This window comes from Chiloscyllium punctatum, chromosome 11 (genome assembly GCF_047496795.1).
Source record: "Chiloscyllium punctatum isolate Juve2018m chromosome 11, sChiPun1.3, whole genome shotgun sequence".
Taxonomy (NCBI): Eukaryota; Metazoa; Chordata; class Chondrichthyes; order Orectolobiformes; family Hemiscylliidae; genus Chiloscyllium; species Chiloscyllium punctatum.
Window position 1 is genome coordinate 77478415 of NC_092749.1, and position 16209 is coordinate 77494623.

General features: G+C 37.5%; 1 protein-coding gene across 2 annotated transcripts; it reads left to right on the plus strand.

Moving 5' to 3' along the window:
* Positions 1-4158: 4158 nt before the first annotated feature.
* Positions 4159-15866, plus strand: tagapb (T cell activation RhoGTPase activating protein b). Of its 2 annotated transcripts, XM_072581081.1 has the most exons (11): positions 4159-4270; positions 5357-5433; positions 6328-6405; positions 6702-6765; positions 7607-7753; positions 8332-8504; positions 8858-9019; positions 9116-9225; positions 9975-10164; positions 12701-12815; positions 13796-15866. In XM_072581081.1, exons 2-11 carry the CDS (start codon positions 5407-5409, stop codon positions 15181-15183), a joined length of 2454 nt encoding a protein of 817 aa, XP_072437182.1. In that variant the 5' UTR covers positions 4159-4270; positions 5357-5406; the 3' UTR covers positions 15184-15866. The 2 variants fall into 2 exon arrangements, with proteins under 2 accessions (XP_072437182.1, XP_072437183.1); XM_072581082.1 differs by lacking the exon at positions 5357-5433 and having other exon boundaries at positions 4175-4270.
* The last annotated feature ends 343 nt before the right edge of the window (positions 15867-16209 follow it).

A 16209-nucleotide genomic window follows, 5' to 3' on the forward strand; every position in this document is an offset into this window, starting at 1 on the left:
TATTGTTAAAGATGATTTATTCACTATATTGGTTCTAACTTCATTTGCTTCTCTAAAACTGTGATCACCACACATAACTTCATACCCCAATCTTTCTCTCTCATTTAGGTGACCTCTCACCACAAGTCTATTACTACCTGCTATTGTTCAAATTGTACTGTCTATTTTTTCCAAACATTTTTCTTTCTCCTTTGGTCTAACCTACTCTAAGATACAAAACAACCATCTATGTTTCATATTTTGTCCCTGCCTTACAGATTTACTTTAACTATTCTATCTACATTGTCCCTCAATTCACCATCTAATGCTGTTCCAACACCTTTTCTTCTATCTCATGGTAATAGAAATAATATACACAACCAGTCTATCTTGATTTGCTGCCCTTCCACTCTGATTCCTGGATACCCATGATATGTATTTCTTTCTTCACTATCAGGTCAGTTATTACACAGCTTTTCCATGTTGGGTCATCAACATTTAGACTTGCTATTTTTTGTTTTGTCATAAATTCCCCTCCCCTTTGGCTTTCTTCTTTAGTCATTCTTGTTCATTGGATGATAACACTTGTCCATTGTTGACAATATTCAGCAGAGTCCTTGCATTTCATTTACAGGATAAATCCTAATGTGAGCATTATTTCCATTCATGGTGGCAAGTTTTACAGATGAATGTCCTCTCTACATCACCATCCCTGTTCATCTGTGTTTGGATCTGGCATTGATACACACTAGCTTGCCTGCAACAGTTGCTGGATTGATAACACTGGTTATAAATGACTTTAAAATGACAAGTTTCACCCTGAGCTCCTGATACCACAAGAAATTTCCATTGCAGGGGTAGCCTTTCATAACATTAACCAAAAACCTTTTCAACACAACCTTTATCAGGCCTGACTACTTTTCTTGAGCATTGCAAGACTAGTCCCACGCCCTCCTCCAGTCTATGTTTCTTTCAAATTTATTTTTAGAAGATGAAATACATAACCTAGTCACCCTGTGAGCCAATCACATAATGTGGGTGGAGTCACTCATAAGCTAGAGTAGATGGGGATGTTAACTTTCAACTGCCTAGGCCAGAAATTTTGAAAATCTTCTCCTCCTTTATTACCTTCCTTAAAATCTACCTCTTGCCTGTCCCACCACATCCTTGTATTGAATGTTACACCAAACTCTCATGTTTCTCCAATTACTCCCAAGAACTCAAGATTGACCCCTAACAGTCACATGCTCTACTTCACCCACACAGCTTTCAATGATACCAACTTCACATTCACTTTTCAGGTGCTATTCAGCTGCAGCAGGCAGATCACACAAACACTGTGCATCAGCAGCAGCACTGTTATATTCAAATACAATTTATAACCTCAGAACACAATCATCATTTTTCCAAATACAGACTTTCACTTTCTGTCCTCTGTCTTAATGAGCAAGGTTGCCCAAGGAAGAAGAGTACAACAGAGAACAGTTACATCTTCAACTCCTCAGCCTTGCAGAAGATGTGATACTGTTTATTGAGAAACCAGTATCAATGCAACCTCTAGCATGCAGCATTGATATAAGTATTCAGAGTAAAATTATGTGAACTGCCTTCTACCCCTTTTCAATTCCCATTTTCCCCTCGTCCTGTTATCTAACATGAGAAGATGGTGTATCCATGGACATTTTCCTTTACACTGACCTTCGCTAGCCATAACCTTCATGCCCCAAATCTCCTGAACTCCTTCTGATTTTCTACTTGCTACAGTCAGAAGCATCATCATAAAATTTGAGACTGTCAGCTCAAATACTTGCACAACACAAACTCTGGAAGCTACTGAAATGTCTGATCTGTGCACCAGAGTTGATCATTTTAGATAGCTTATGTATCACTAATTGAAGAGCAAAATTGCAGGTGTGTTCTGTTGCTGGGAGTTAGGATAAGTACTTTGATAAAGTGTCTACAGGAGAACAAGGCTAAACAAACACCAATGAGATGCTCGATACATTGTCAGGCCTGACATGTAGACTCTTGTCACTGCCAAGAGACTTGAGAGGCTTGTCTTCAACTGGGCATTGCACATTGCGTAGAGCCAGGAGGAAGTGTTAGTAAACTCAAAAAGAATAGTTACAGATCCTTCCAAGGATTTGACAGACAGGGATGATGTTTCCCCTGGCCAGGGGATATATCTGAAAAAAAGACCACATCTCAGGATCTGTGGTAGGTCATTTCCACCAGAGATGAAATGGAATTATTCACTCAAAGTAGTGAACTTTTATATTTCTCAACCAGAAAAGGCCTGTGGAGACAGTCACTGAATATTTTTAAGAAATACATAAATAGAATTCTAGAAGCTAAATGTGTCAAGGAGTATAGGAATAGAGTTGAGATCAAGGATCAGCCATGATTATGTTGAATGGTAGATCGAGCTCAATTGGCCAAATGTCCTATTGCTGGTTTTATTTTTTATGTTTCTGTGTTACAAAGAATACCTTAAAGCCAATGTCTCAGATTCTTCCATTAATATCTGATGTGTCCTATCCTGTTGAGATTCATAGTTCAGAGAGAGTAGCCCTTAAACTCTTCAAGGTTGATACTGGACCCCTGGACATCATGATATCAGATCAAACTTGGGCAAATAAATCTTTTCCTGATTCTGAACTACCACCTTTCCACAACTGACAAAACAGTACTTCTCCATATTGAAAATTACAAAAAAGACAACTAAAGGTGACAAAGGAAGTACTCTGAATGTTGAACTTTAACGTGCATTGTTAAGAGTGGCTCAGAATACCACTAATGACCAAACAGCTTAAGTCCTAAAGGCCAGACTGGATTGTGGCAGGTCGTTACAGAATGAATAAGAGGGAAAACCCGACTTGACCTTGCCCTCATCAATCAACTTGTCAAGGTTGATGACTGTATTAGCATGATAATATACATGACAGTGACCATAACATAGTATTTGGAAGAATGAAAATTATGCTAGACCATGAGGTTACAGATTGTGGTTAAAGACAATTCAAGTGCTGCTGTTGGCCCACCGTATTTCATGGATATCCAGTTTTGAGCTGCTAGGTGTGTTCTGAATCACTCCTCATGTGGTATCACACAACATGACAAATGGAGGATAACCTCAGTGTCCCAACAAGGACTGTGCAGTGGTCAGTTTGTCACTTGTACCAATGCAATAGTAGACAGTTGCATTTGGCTCAGTCCTGGCTTTGAGATGAAAGTGCCTGAGACATAGCTCAAAGTTATGATTCTGTAGGCTGACACGAACAGGCTATTGCTTGCCTCTTTTGTAGAACAGCTTTCCCAATTTTGATACCGGCTCCAAATGTTTGAGAAAAGGACTTTGCTGGGTTGATTAAGTTAAATATGATTTTGTCCATTCCAGAGTCTTGGTCAACGTTGAGTGCTTCGTCCAGTTTTATTCTTATTTGACTTTTGAGTGGTGATTTCATGAACTGAAATATTCATTCAGTGGGGAGTTCAGTGTTCACAACATTGCTGCGGATCCAGTATCGTGTATAAAGCTGACAAGATAAAGCTAAGATACTTCATTCCCTGAAAGGCATCAGTCAATTTATTTTTTCATTAGTTTGATAGTTTCATGGCTATTATTGAGGCTGGATTTTTATTCCTGATAATAGTTATTTAAATAAAATGAAATTTCCCAGTAATAAACTTGGCATCTCAAGTGATACTTCTCTAAAATATATAACCATGCTACTTAGAAAAAAATACAGATTCAGGTTGCATAACAAAGACATGGAATTTCATGAAAACACCTCCCACTTTTTAAAATGGGGTTTCTGCCGAACTTCCTTCAAAGTTTCAGCAGTCGAGAGGATATCCTCAAACCTAAGGACATTCTCAATCACTGTCGCCTCACAAGTATCAGACACTAGAAGCTGTCTGCTGTGGTTCTTCTGTCTCTGCAGCTAATCTAAATATTTTTACCTTTGTTGGTGAATAACTACAGTTACACAACTGAATGAAACAGTACCATGACATCTCATTTTTTCCAGTTGTCACATGGTGCTTGCTTTATATGGTAGGAGGAAGTTAATTTACAGCTTTGAAACTATACAGTAAAATGCCGTGATGTAGTTTCCTTCCTGAACTATAAGTATTTCCACCTGCCCCTTTATATAAACCATGTGATATAGTTGCACTGTTTAGAGTCTTTGTACTTGCATGTTGGATTACCAGCTTTATACGTGGCTTTTACTTTAAATGCTGTTCATATGCAGTAAGGGCATGGGAGTTGGCACAATTTTCTTCATAGGTAAGCAGTTTGTCTTTAGTAGTTTAATCAACTATTTATGCAATTATAATAAGTAAGTAAGCTGATAAAATTAAAATGAGAATGATAGTTGTGTTTGACAGATTTGTCTGCTTTCAGGTTAGATAGTAACCCCAACGTTACCCAATGGTACAATCCTCGAAGACCTCTACGCTATTCCAACACAAATCTTACACATTTTCTATTTCAATTTCTCCATCATTGATAGTCATGATTCAGCTCAGATTGGAATGTCCTTCTTAAACCTCTTGTCTTCTCAACTTCTTACTCACTTTCTTTTCTGTGATCCTTCAAACTTTACTCTTCAAACAAGTTTTTGGTCATCTATCTTAATATCTCCTACTGTGGATCAGTGTCATATTTTGTTTAATAATGCTCCAGAGAAGCATGTTGAATGATCTACTATGTAAAAGGTGCTCGGTGAATGCAATTTGTTGGTGTTTATGTTGAAATTATGTGATGCGCATTAAGACGTTCAAGAAATGACAACAGAAGCTGGCTTGTCTGATGTTTAAAATGGGATCCTCTCCACTGCAGCAATCATCTTGATAATGTAGTCTCCTATGCAACACGCTCAATAGAGTTCATTTTAATCTCCTCCATCCTTCGCTACCAAACCCCACCCAAGCCATTCAACATCCTTCCTTGGAACGATATCACAATTTGTTCACTGTAGGGAGGTCAGAATCCTGGAACTCTTCCTAACAGCATTGCAGATGGCACTCACACACTCCACAGAGTGTAGCAGATCAAGAAGGTAGCTCACCATCACTTTCTCGAGGGCAAATAAGAATGAGCAATTAACAGTGGTCTAGCCAGTGAAGAAAGCTGAAAATGTGTTGCTGGAAAAGCGCAGCAGGTCAGGCAGCATCCAAGGAGCAGGAGAATCGATGTTTTGAGCATGAGCCCTTCTTCAGGAATTTTTAGGCCCTTCCAGTCTAGCCAGTGAAGCCTACATCCTATGAAAGGACAAAACTATTCTAATATGTTTTCACTCATATTAAAAGGAGATCAACGTACCAACTTGAGTACATTTTTCACTGACAAGCTTCTATTCCTTGTCTTTAGAAATATAAGAACAGAACGAACAGGCTAGCTTTACATCACCAGCAATACTAATGAAGTTTTTAAGTAACTCTGGTTTGGTAAGTTACAGGATTTTGCATGTAATTGCTTTTTAAGTTCAATCACATCGCTATTTAACCTTATTTATTCAACACTGTTCAAAAGTTATCTTGGTTCTAGCAGTAACCATTGTAAAGAATATCAGTCAACAAGCAGCCCATAGCATGACATTATTAGTAAAAGAATAAGTCTTTATGATACTGAAAATGATACTGAATCATACTGAAAGAAAACTAAACAGCTCAATAAAAGATTTTCAAAAGTCCCTAAATCATGAAAAAAAGTTTTTTCTCACATTTTATGCTTGTGGGTATTTGCTGTTTATTTTTAATGAAAGAAAAATGAGATGAAATACTTTTGAAAAAAAAAGTATTATTTAAATTGCCCAGTGAACTGTGCGACACTCTTAACTGTGTGACATACTGTGGCACATATAATTAGTGAGAGTGTGTACTCTTTGGTTACTGCTGAGCTGAAATACAGGAATTTAGTTGTGGAACTACGTAAGTGTGTGTTTTGTGAGTTACAGGCATATTTGTAATTGTGGGTGTGTACTTATGTAGGTGCATGTGTAAGGGGGCGATGTTGTTTCTGTGTTTCTGGGTGTAACAGTGTCCAAGTGTGGAGGGGTATAATGGTACGAAGGGGATCTTGGTTTTAATATATAACTGTGTGAGAACTGATCAAAATGAAGATTACAATTAATATTTTTCTGCCATTTATATGATTAGTACATGAATTGTTAGTTATGAGGCTTATACCATACCGTCAGGTACCCGAGAAATGAGATAGTGAGATAGATGGACAGAAATGAAAGGTACTGAGCAATTGCCATCTATCTTCTAGTGTTTGAAGGTGTTGAAGTCCTTCTGTCCACATTTAACCAAAATAAATTTGCTATTTTCTTTTGACAGTCTAAAACACTAACTATAAGTAGTATGGAAGAAGCCAGCGAGACAGTGAAGAGAGTGGAACAAGAACCTGTTGAGATAGTGAGTAATAAGTTTTTTTTTACTGTAAGGGATTTCCAACCTTTAGACTATGTTTAGTTTGTTCTAAGTAGACATACTTACATTCTATTTGATAGATTCATGTTCTTACTATTTTTATTAAGTCTTGAATATTTTAAATTGAGGTGGGTAAATAAGGTAGATAAAAGAAATATTCAAGATAAAATATTTTTGGGTGGTGGTGAGTGGTGATGGAGTGGCACTACAGTGTCTCAGTTTTGCTTTTGGGTGTTTCAGAGTTCCTCAAGCATCTCACTGCAGTATGTTTTAACCTTCAGAGACATGATCAGAACAGTGGAATGGTGCTGCCAAAGAGTGAGGACTTGTCAAATTCCCTGATTGGTGAGTTTGAAAACAAGCTAACACATTCTCCCGCCAGATGCAGCAGCCTGTGGTTTGTAGGCTGCTTTTGTGCTGATGTAAACATGAAGCAAGTTATTTATAAAGCACCATGCATCATCAACTTAACTTTTAAAGTATTGAAAGTCATATTAGAAAACATAAGCTTTTGAATCAAATATTATTGGACACAGCATTTAACTTAGTTAATATTTTAAAGGCAAGTTGCAGACAATTTGTTAGGAGTCTTTAAAGGACTGATCAATTTATACCAGTGATTGACAATCTATCAGTGTGCACATATCATTTGTTATTATTAATGGAAAGGGAATCCTCAAAAAAAAATCCACGGTAGATTTTATTTTGTAATGATTAAAGCACGTACATTCTCTATGTTCATTTTTCCATGTTATTACTATGTTAGCTTCCCATGTACATATGCTAAGTTTGGAGAGAAGCTGTTCTCTTTAGGAGGAGAACCAATGATTTGTATAAAGTCAGCTTGTTGGTATTAGTTCCCATGATTTTCTTTTCAAATTCAATGTGATCCAAATTGAATTTTAAAGTGAAGACTTTTTCTCTATTTTTAATTATTTCTTATCAAGTCCAATTTTCAATTGCTGACTTAAAATATTCTGAGAGGTTACAGACGATTCATATTGTCATCCATTGTGGGCAATTTTCCCACAATGTTCAAACTGGAGTGTGTTAAAAACTGCACTCCTCCATCAGTATTTAAAAATAACGTCTGTTATTTTAAAACTCAGAGAATAGAGGAAGTATAAAGACGGAAGCTCCTTTTAGGGTGTGCCAAGTATTCTAACCTCATTATATACTCTTGCAGGTAATGAATGCCCCTTTGCCACTAAAATGAATCAACTCCACATACCAGCCAAACAGCAAGCAAAATGTGATATGTCAACTCTCAAGTCAGGAAGAAAGCCTTCAAAACCATCAGAGAAACACCGATGTCAAATTCAGTCAAATTCAAGTATGTTGGTGCAAACTGCTTCTGGAAGCTCTGCTAACAATACAGGGAGACCAACAGCTATTCCAAAAATGTATTGCAATATTGCAAAATGCTTTTAATGCATTGCAGAATGCTTTATACGGCCTTTAGTCTGCAAGTACAATTCAGGCAGATCTCACATGACTCTTCTACTAAAAATTATCAACTTGAAATATTATCTCTGATTCACTTGACACTGATGTTGCTGACCTGCTAAATATTTCTAGTCAAGCATTTTTATCTTTATTTTAGATTTTGAGTATCTCCAGTATTTTGCTTTGTGTCACTCTGTCTTTGTGCTGAAAACTATGTAATAGGATTGCAAATTCTGATATTGCATTTTACTGCTGTCTAATAGATGAGAGGAGCAAACCCACTTTGTACCCTAAATCCAAATATTTTCCTAGGAGTTTTGTTATTGTTATTTTGGCCCCTGAAAACATTTTTTTATCAGAATGAAGATTGATATAAAAATCAGACATTTTGAACTCGGTGTTCTGATGGATAAAATTGGATTCATACATGGTAAAGTATGAACATTTTCTTTCTTTCTCATCCAGTTGAATTACAGGCTAGCTTGAAGCAGAACAAGAAAACCAAACTTAAAATCCTTTGGTCTACCCGCAAAAACTCAACACAAAGTGAATCCATGTCTTCACACGATGAAGGTCTCTTTGATCGGGATCTTAAAGATATTTGCGATCATGATGAGATGATTGCAAAGCCAATTCTTGTAAGTTAACAATAACACCTATTTTTGGTCTAATAGAGAAAGAGGTAGCACTTACCAGACAATGAACAATGATATTAAACTAAACTAAACTGAAGAGCCAAGCTCATATTCTGGTCCAATTATCCCAAGTTTGTATATTTAAACTGGCTCAATAGTCATATCAAACTGATGTGTTCATTCATGATAATGATTTATAGAAACTTTAATGTTAAAAGATAATACAATTTTCCTGCATACATTAGAATCTACAGATCCAGATGAAAGCAAAGAATTGCAAACTGAAAGCTGCTTTTGTAGTAAATTATCTCTTAAAGCAATTAAGAATTCTGATTTTGTGTTTCATTTCACTCTAGAACATCCTGGCTGTGCTGTTCAAGAAAGGGCCCTCATTTGTTGGAATATTTCGGAAGTCTGCAAACGCCAAAGCTTGCAAGGAATTAATTGATAAACTAAATACGGCAAACGATGTCACCCTGGAGGAGTTGCCCATCGTTCAGCTGGCTGTTGTTTTCAAGGTAGGTCACTGTTTTAAGGAGCAATGTAGCACTTTAATTGCAGTTCTTTTTCCATATTAGACATCCTCATGACTAACTTCAAGTACATGCTTGCAGGAATTCCTACGTCGTATTCCAGATAGCTTGTTGACTACAGCACTGTATGACAGCTGGATGGCAGCCATGGAAAAGGAAGATGTTAATGAAAGAACTGTGGAGCTAAAACAGTACGTTTCACCCTATTATGAGAAATAAGTTGGGACCTCTAATTTGTTGGAGTACCATTTATGTTTTGAAATGTCCTTGCTAGGCTATGATACCAAAATGCTTTTCAAGTCAAGATCAAGAAGATTCTCAAAAAAATCTGTATTGCATGAATTCCAATCATACTTCTGCTGTTATATTTTATTGATTGGCTCAAAATAAACTAACAGCAAATCAGAATCAGAAGGTCACATGACAAATAAAAAGACCTAAGAAATGGCTTGGGAAATTAATGACTTCGATGGTATAGATAATATAGCACAAACTGCAATTATTATAAAACAGCATATCTTTGACCTACAGTGAACACCAACAGGAATATGTAACAGTTTAAAAAATGTTATCAAAACAAATAATTAAATACATTGGAGTCTATAATCCTCCATGCTTTCTCAAGTATATCAATAATCACTGCATTTTCTTTTCAAACAATTACTTGGTAAAATGAACTGTTCTGACCATCAGATTGTGAAATAGGTCTCCAAATATGGGCATGGTTTCTGCAGCGTGGACTCATGTCATATGAGATATTTTGCCAAAATTTGAGAATCATTCATTTGATTTTGTTCAAACCAGTTACAAAGATTTGAAACCCAGGGGATTTCCCAATGCATATTTACAGAAGTATAGCTATTTTGGAGAAGTATTTAATTGAGTAAGCACAGTTTTAATTTGCAGCTAACCAAATCGGTATTCTATTATTTTCCCTTAGGCTTCTGACAGAACTTCCAAGCCACAACACTACTTTGCTTCGCTATTTTTTTTGTGTGCTGTATTATATCAACAAACATTCAGAAGTGAACAAGATGAATGCACACAATCTTGCCATCTGCATTGGCCCAAATATGCTCTGGCCAACCAAACCTGTGACTGCTGAATTACAGAAAGAAGTCCTTGCAAGGGTAAATAAACCATGTGCTTTTTAATATATGTTCAGTGTTGAGGTGTGGTCATTGCTAGCTAGACCAACATTTGTTCCCCATCCCTAACTGCCCTAATAAAGTGATTGAGCAGTCTATTTGAGCTGTTGCAGTCCATTTTGACCTAGAAGTATTATTTCCTGGATGTGTAAAGACTGAGGGCAGATTTTTGTTGATACATCGATGGCCTTGCCTGCTGGCTAGAGGGCTAGTGATAGACCCACACTGTGTCTTTAGAAGATGGAGCTCTAAATCACAAGCTAAGCAGGTTTTGGCAATCATGAACATTGGCAAGCCTTCAACAGGAAGCATGAATATTGGAACAGAATTTTTGGTCCACTTGACAGCAGCTCTTGTTTTCAGTAGTGCCACATGTCTGCCGCACTAAGAAAATACACTGAACTCCTGGAATTATAATATCATTCTGGTCACAGATAATTAATATGGGGAGTGGGGTTTTTGCCAGGTGGGTTTCATAGGGCGATAGATGTAGGAGGGGTTGGCAGAAAAGAAAGGGGGCTTGTTTTCAGTGAACCTTACCCCTTCCTAATGTCAAGGACTTTGATCAGGCACTGAGGGCCTTTTATTGAGGAAAGACCTCCCCAAACCCCCTCTAAGTGACAAGCTGCCCACATAATGGTAGCAGGCCTGCATGCCACTAAGTTAATATCAGTGGCAAAGGATAGGGTTTTAATTAGTCATTAAACCTCTACTGAACCTTCATTGAACCTCTACTGTTGCTGAGTCAAAACCATCATCCTAGTTGCACTGTGGATATATCTACCGCCTAAAGATTGATGACATTGAAGAAGACAATTCACCACCAGCTTATCAAGAATAATTAGGAAGAAGCAGTAAATGTTGGTACAACCAGAGAGTGACACTGACATTCCATTAATGAAAAAAAAAATTAAGGGCCTCAGTTTGCAGCAAGATGGGAAAACTGACCATGGTCTTCCTTCCCGGAACTTCATTTCAGGTAGAAGGGGAAAGGTGCAGAAATTCAGATACACCATCATCCTGCCTACACAAATTTCCTTCCTACCTCTTAACCCAGCACCAGGGAAAGCAGAACATTCTAGGTTTTGTATAACTCTGTAATACAGTAAACATGAAGAATGCTGAATTACAGGGAGAAAAAAATAATTTGAACCAATAATCATTGATAGTCATTCTATCAATCACTTTAATATGAAACCCTAAAGGTTCTATCCTCTAACCAAAAATATACAAAAAAAGATTATTGTTGCCAGTTCATTGGTGGCAGTCTTCTTTGGGCCAGCATAATGCTCAGCACATGACTCACTCTTAGTATCTTGAAGGGAAGGAATTGTAATAATAAAAGACAATGATACCTAAAATCTTTACAGTGTGTGAAACTACATTATAAAATAGCATTATGAAGTAGATAAGAAATCTAAGGAAATTTAAATCTGAAAACCAATCAGCTGGGGCCATTTGATTTGATTATTAAATTTTTCATATCTGGGTGATTTAGCTGTCAATGATAAATACTGGTTGTGACAACATTGAACATATAGAAATGAATAGAGATGGAAATTTTGACACGAGACACACGGTGATTGGGGATCATATCCAGCTCGTAGTGTTTACAGGTATGACAAATTTCAGCTCTGATGATAGCTTGAACAAGTTGGGACTGTTCTCCCTGGAGTGAAGAAGTCTGAAAGGAGAGCTGATTGAGGTTTCTAAGATCATGAGTGGGCTGAAGAGAATGGATAAGGTGAAGCTGTTCCTGCTTGTAAAAGAAACAAGAATGGAAGGGCATAGATTTAAGCAATGTGCAAATGTCACAGATTGAGTTATTAGTATGGAATGCCAATGCACAGGCTGGAAGTGTGATAGAGACAGGTTCAATTGAGGCATTCAAAGGGGCGCTGGATGTTTTTTTTGGCTAGTAGTGGTGTGCAGGGATTTGGGGAAAAGACAGGAGATTAACACCAGATAATTGGGCTGAACTAGATGACAGAGCTGGTTAAGCAGAATAGCCTCCTTCAGCACCGTAATAATTCTGTGATAGTAATGTAAGAAAGCTATTTTGAATTTATTAAGTGCTTTAAGACCATTACAGAGCAGGCCAATTGTAGGAGCCATCAAATACCAAGGAACAATGACAGACAGAGAAAGACAACTGTGTGGTATACAAAGATTTTGAAGAAATGATTTTACAGTACTTAATTCCTAGTTAGTGGCTGTGGCTGTTGTCCTGTAGGAAGGGAAGCTGCTGTCCTTACCTGGTCTGACCTACATGTGACTCCAGATCCATCGCAATGTGGTTGACACTTAACTGCCATCTGGACAATTGGGGATGGGCAATAAATGCTGGCCTAGCCAGTAACTCCCTCATCCCATGAATGATTTTCTAAAAATTTCTAATGCTTTTCAAATTGTCTGCTAAATCGTCCTTAATATCAGAGATATTCACTAGGGAACAATTTAAGTTTATTCTGATTGATGTTTCTGGTATGATTATCAAAGCTAAATATTTTCTATACAGGTTGTGGATCTGATGCAGTTTCTCATTGAGAATTGTTGTCTAATACTTGGGGATGATATAACCACACTTCTTGGCGAACCAGTGCTAGTGCTACCAGAATGCAGTGATAAAGCAGGTAAGTCAAACATGTTTTGTTTAGTACATCACATTAAGAGCTTCATTTAGTAAGGTGTAACACATACAAGCATTTCATAACCGATACTTGAATTACATTAAAATGTAGTTATTATTGTATTGAAGGATAATATCACAGCAAGTTTACATGCAGCAAGTTTCCATAAACAGAAAACAAAATGTTGGGGATGACATGGTGGTTTCGATTCCACCCTCAGCCAACTGTCTGTGTGGAGTTCGCACATTCTCCCTGTGTCTGCATGGGTTTGATCCAGTTTCGTCCCATAGTTCAAAATGTGCAGGTTAGGTGGATCGGTCATGGTAAATTGCCCAAAGTGTCCAGGAATATGCAGGCTACATAGTTTGGCCATGGAAAATACAAGGTTACAGGGAGCGGGTGAGGTGTGGGTCTGGGTGGAATGCTCTTTGGAGGCTTTGTGTGGACTCAATGGGCCAATTGCCCTGTTTCCACAATGTAGAGTTTCTAAAATGTTTATATTTTGTTCCTGATGGAAAAATGTGGTCAGGACTTTGGGACAATATTTCTTTTTTAAAATGAACAATGCCAATAGTTTTTTTTTTCACGTTCAAGCTAAGAGAAGACTGGTTTGATGCTTCACCCAATAGGTGACATCTGTGCGCATGTTAAAATCCTTCACTCAAACCTATGGAATTTTCTACCTAAGAAGGCTGTGGAGGCCAAGTCACTGAATATATCCAAGAAAGGGAATGTTTTTAGGTTTTTGAGTTTTAAAGGATTCGGTGGTATGAGGAGAAAGCTGGAATATAGCATCAGGATGGAGAACCAGCCATGATCAAAATGAATGGTGGAGCAGGCCAGAGGGCTGAATGGCCTACGCCTGGTCTTATTCTGTAATTTTATGTTTTTAATCTCTGCAAATAGACTTGAATTCTTGACCCTCTCACTCATAACCAAGAGTGCTTCTAGCTAAACCAAAGTGTTTGTCATTTTATTCACAGACATGTTATCTTCTCAGCAAAATGACTCTGCTTATGATAGTACTGACCAGGATGACTGGAAAGATGGATGGAATGAGAAAAGACGACGTGCAAACTCAAGCTGTTACCAACTATTGAGGAGCAATGGAGAGCTGAGAATGGACAGAAAACAGAATGGTAAAATGGACATTGATGCTGGAGACTGCACTACAACTTCTTGTAGCACTGAATCAATGGATGCTACTTATGGAATACCCTTGAGAGCTGAGGCCACACCCCCGCCTGCACTCACAATTGAACATTATACTGTAAGGATAAACAGACGCTGCTCATTACCAATAATAGGTTTCAACTCCAGCTCAAAAATGATCAACCAGCAGGAATTATTAGCAAGAAGCCATGATGATTGCTCAATCTCATCTGAAGGCCTGCATTTTAATAGGCAACAAATGGCAAAACAGGTATCTGCGGAAAGTTTTACAAAGTTTAGTGGCAGCATAGCAGGCAACCTTAATGCCAGTTCACATTCTGAGCTTTCTATAGCCTCCTCCTCAAAGGCCTCTTCCATTTCCTCTTTGGCTAGTTCATATTCAAACATATCAGAAAATTCTGTTTTTATCAATTCGCCACTCGTCTCCCCGACTTATTGCAGTGAGGAGAATTCCTCCTTTTCAGAGTGTCCAGAAAAACTTCAAGCAAATTCTATTCAGGTCCCTGATAATAATGCAAAACCTATGAAAGAAAAAGTCAAGAAACTGCTGAGAAAAACTCAAAGCTGGGACCCTGCAAGGACATTTAACACAAACCAGAAATCCTGCAAGGAAAATAGCTGGAAAGAAAAAGTTCCCACTTGTGAGACAGTGCACGAAGACCAAGTCAATCAGAGCAATACTGTCAGGTACAGGGCACGCACAATTTCTATTGATGAGGTTTTTCAGCAAGTCGATAGCAAAAGACTTTGTAACCCACCTCCATATCAACAAGCTGTTGAAGAAAATAATCCAATTCCCCCTGATGTTACAAGGAAAGGAATGACTGTGAAAAACATGAGAAGATTGTCTCAATTGGAAGAAGTAAAAAAACTCTATTGTCCAGTTATTGTCCAGAAAACTAGGCCTTGTTCTTTAACAGAGGATCTACTCTATTCTTCGTGGCAAGATCATTGCACAAACCATTTTGATTCTTGTGCTAAGCAGGGACAACCTAAACCTGCTGATCCGTGTGAAGAGTCACACAACAATTTTGAAAACGATATGCACCCTACAGGATTTGAAAAGGCACAACAATATAGGGGGAGAGCGATGTCTGAATGCATAAGAAGAAGCAATCATGAACAGTTCTGCAGACATTTCAGTCAAAGCCTTGAGGACTATGAACAGATTCAGCATGCTAAAGAATCTTGTGTGTAATATGTGCAAAAGCTACACTTTCTATGGTAGTGTTCGATTAAAGCACTAATAGTCAAAAAAGCTTTTGTCATGTTGTGATGTTCTTACATGTTGATCTTCAATTAGTGAAGTCTTATGGTATAAAATGGCATTGTAATGTACTATTATTTGGAATCTTTGAAACTCCTTGGGGCAATTGTAGCCTAATTTTCTGAATAAGAAACTAACAGGATCAGGTGAAAACCTGATTTTATACTCTGCCCAAATATACTCTGCATTTTCAACCTATTCTGTCAGTTTGGAATCTGATGAGACTGCGTAAAGCAACCTGGCTAAGTTTACCCATTGAGGTCAATGTATAATATTGGACAAGATTTAAAATCAGCATTCCACTTGATCTAGTTAATTTCTCACCCAGTGAGTTGCAGTAAAACTGTCCCCCGCTCCCTCCCTATCCATTACCAATAATTACACAGTATTGAAATGAAAATCTGTGTCATGTAATTTCAATAGGAAATGGTGGAAGGGACTCAAAGTTGTTGCCATGAGTCATATTTGAAGTGATATCACTGAGCATTGTACATTTTGTGTGACATTTTATGTAAATAGTATACATAAAATTATCAGATATCTCTACGTATGTAAAGGACTTTGCAAAAATGTTTAAACTTTTTCACTACAATAATAAAAATGCTTCCATTGGATCCTGTTCCACTTGTTTCATAATTTAAATTACTGCTATGTAAACACCATCATAGTACCTTTAGCCCATTGTTGGTTTAATATTCTAGTCTTTCAAAACTTTTGAAACAGTATTCTGAGATTCAAATATTTGAAGTTTGGTTAATTAATATCATTACATTGCAATCTGATACATCAGTCTGGGGAAAGTGTATAAGGACTCATGAGGAAGCATTTTAACTGTAAGGAATGCATGGATTTGGATGCAGGAAAGGGGAAGATATGACAAATTCAAGCTTATTGGTGCCAACTCATCAACTTCTTCATGTAACTTAAGTATAAAGTTAAAAATCACACAACATCAGG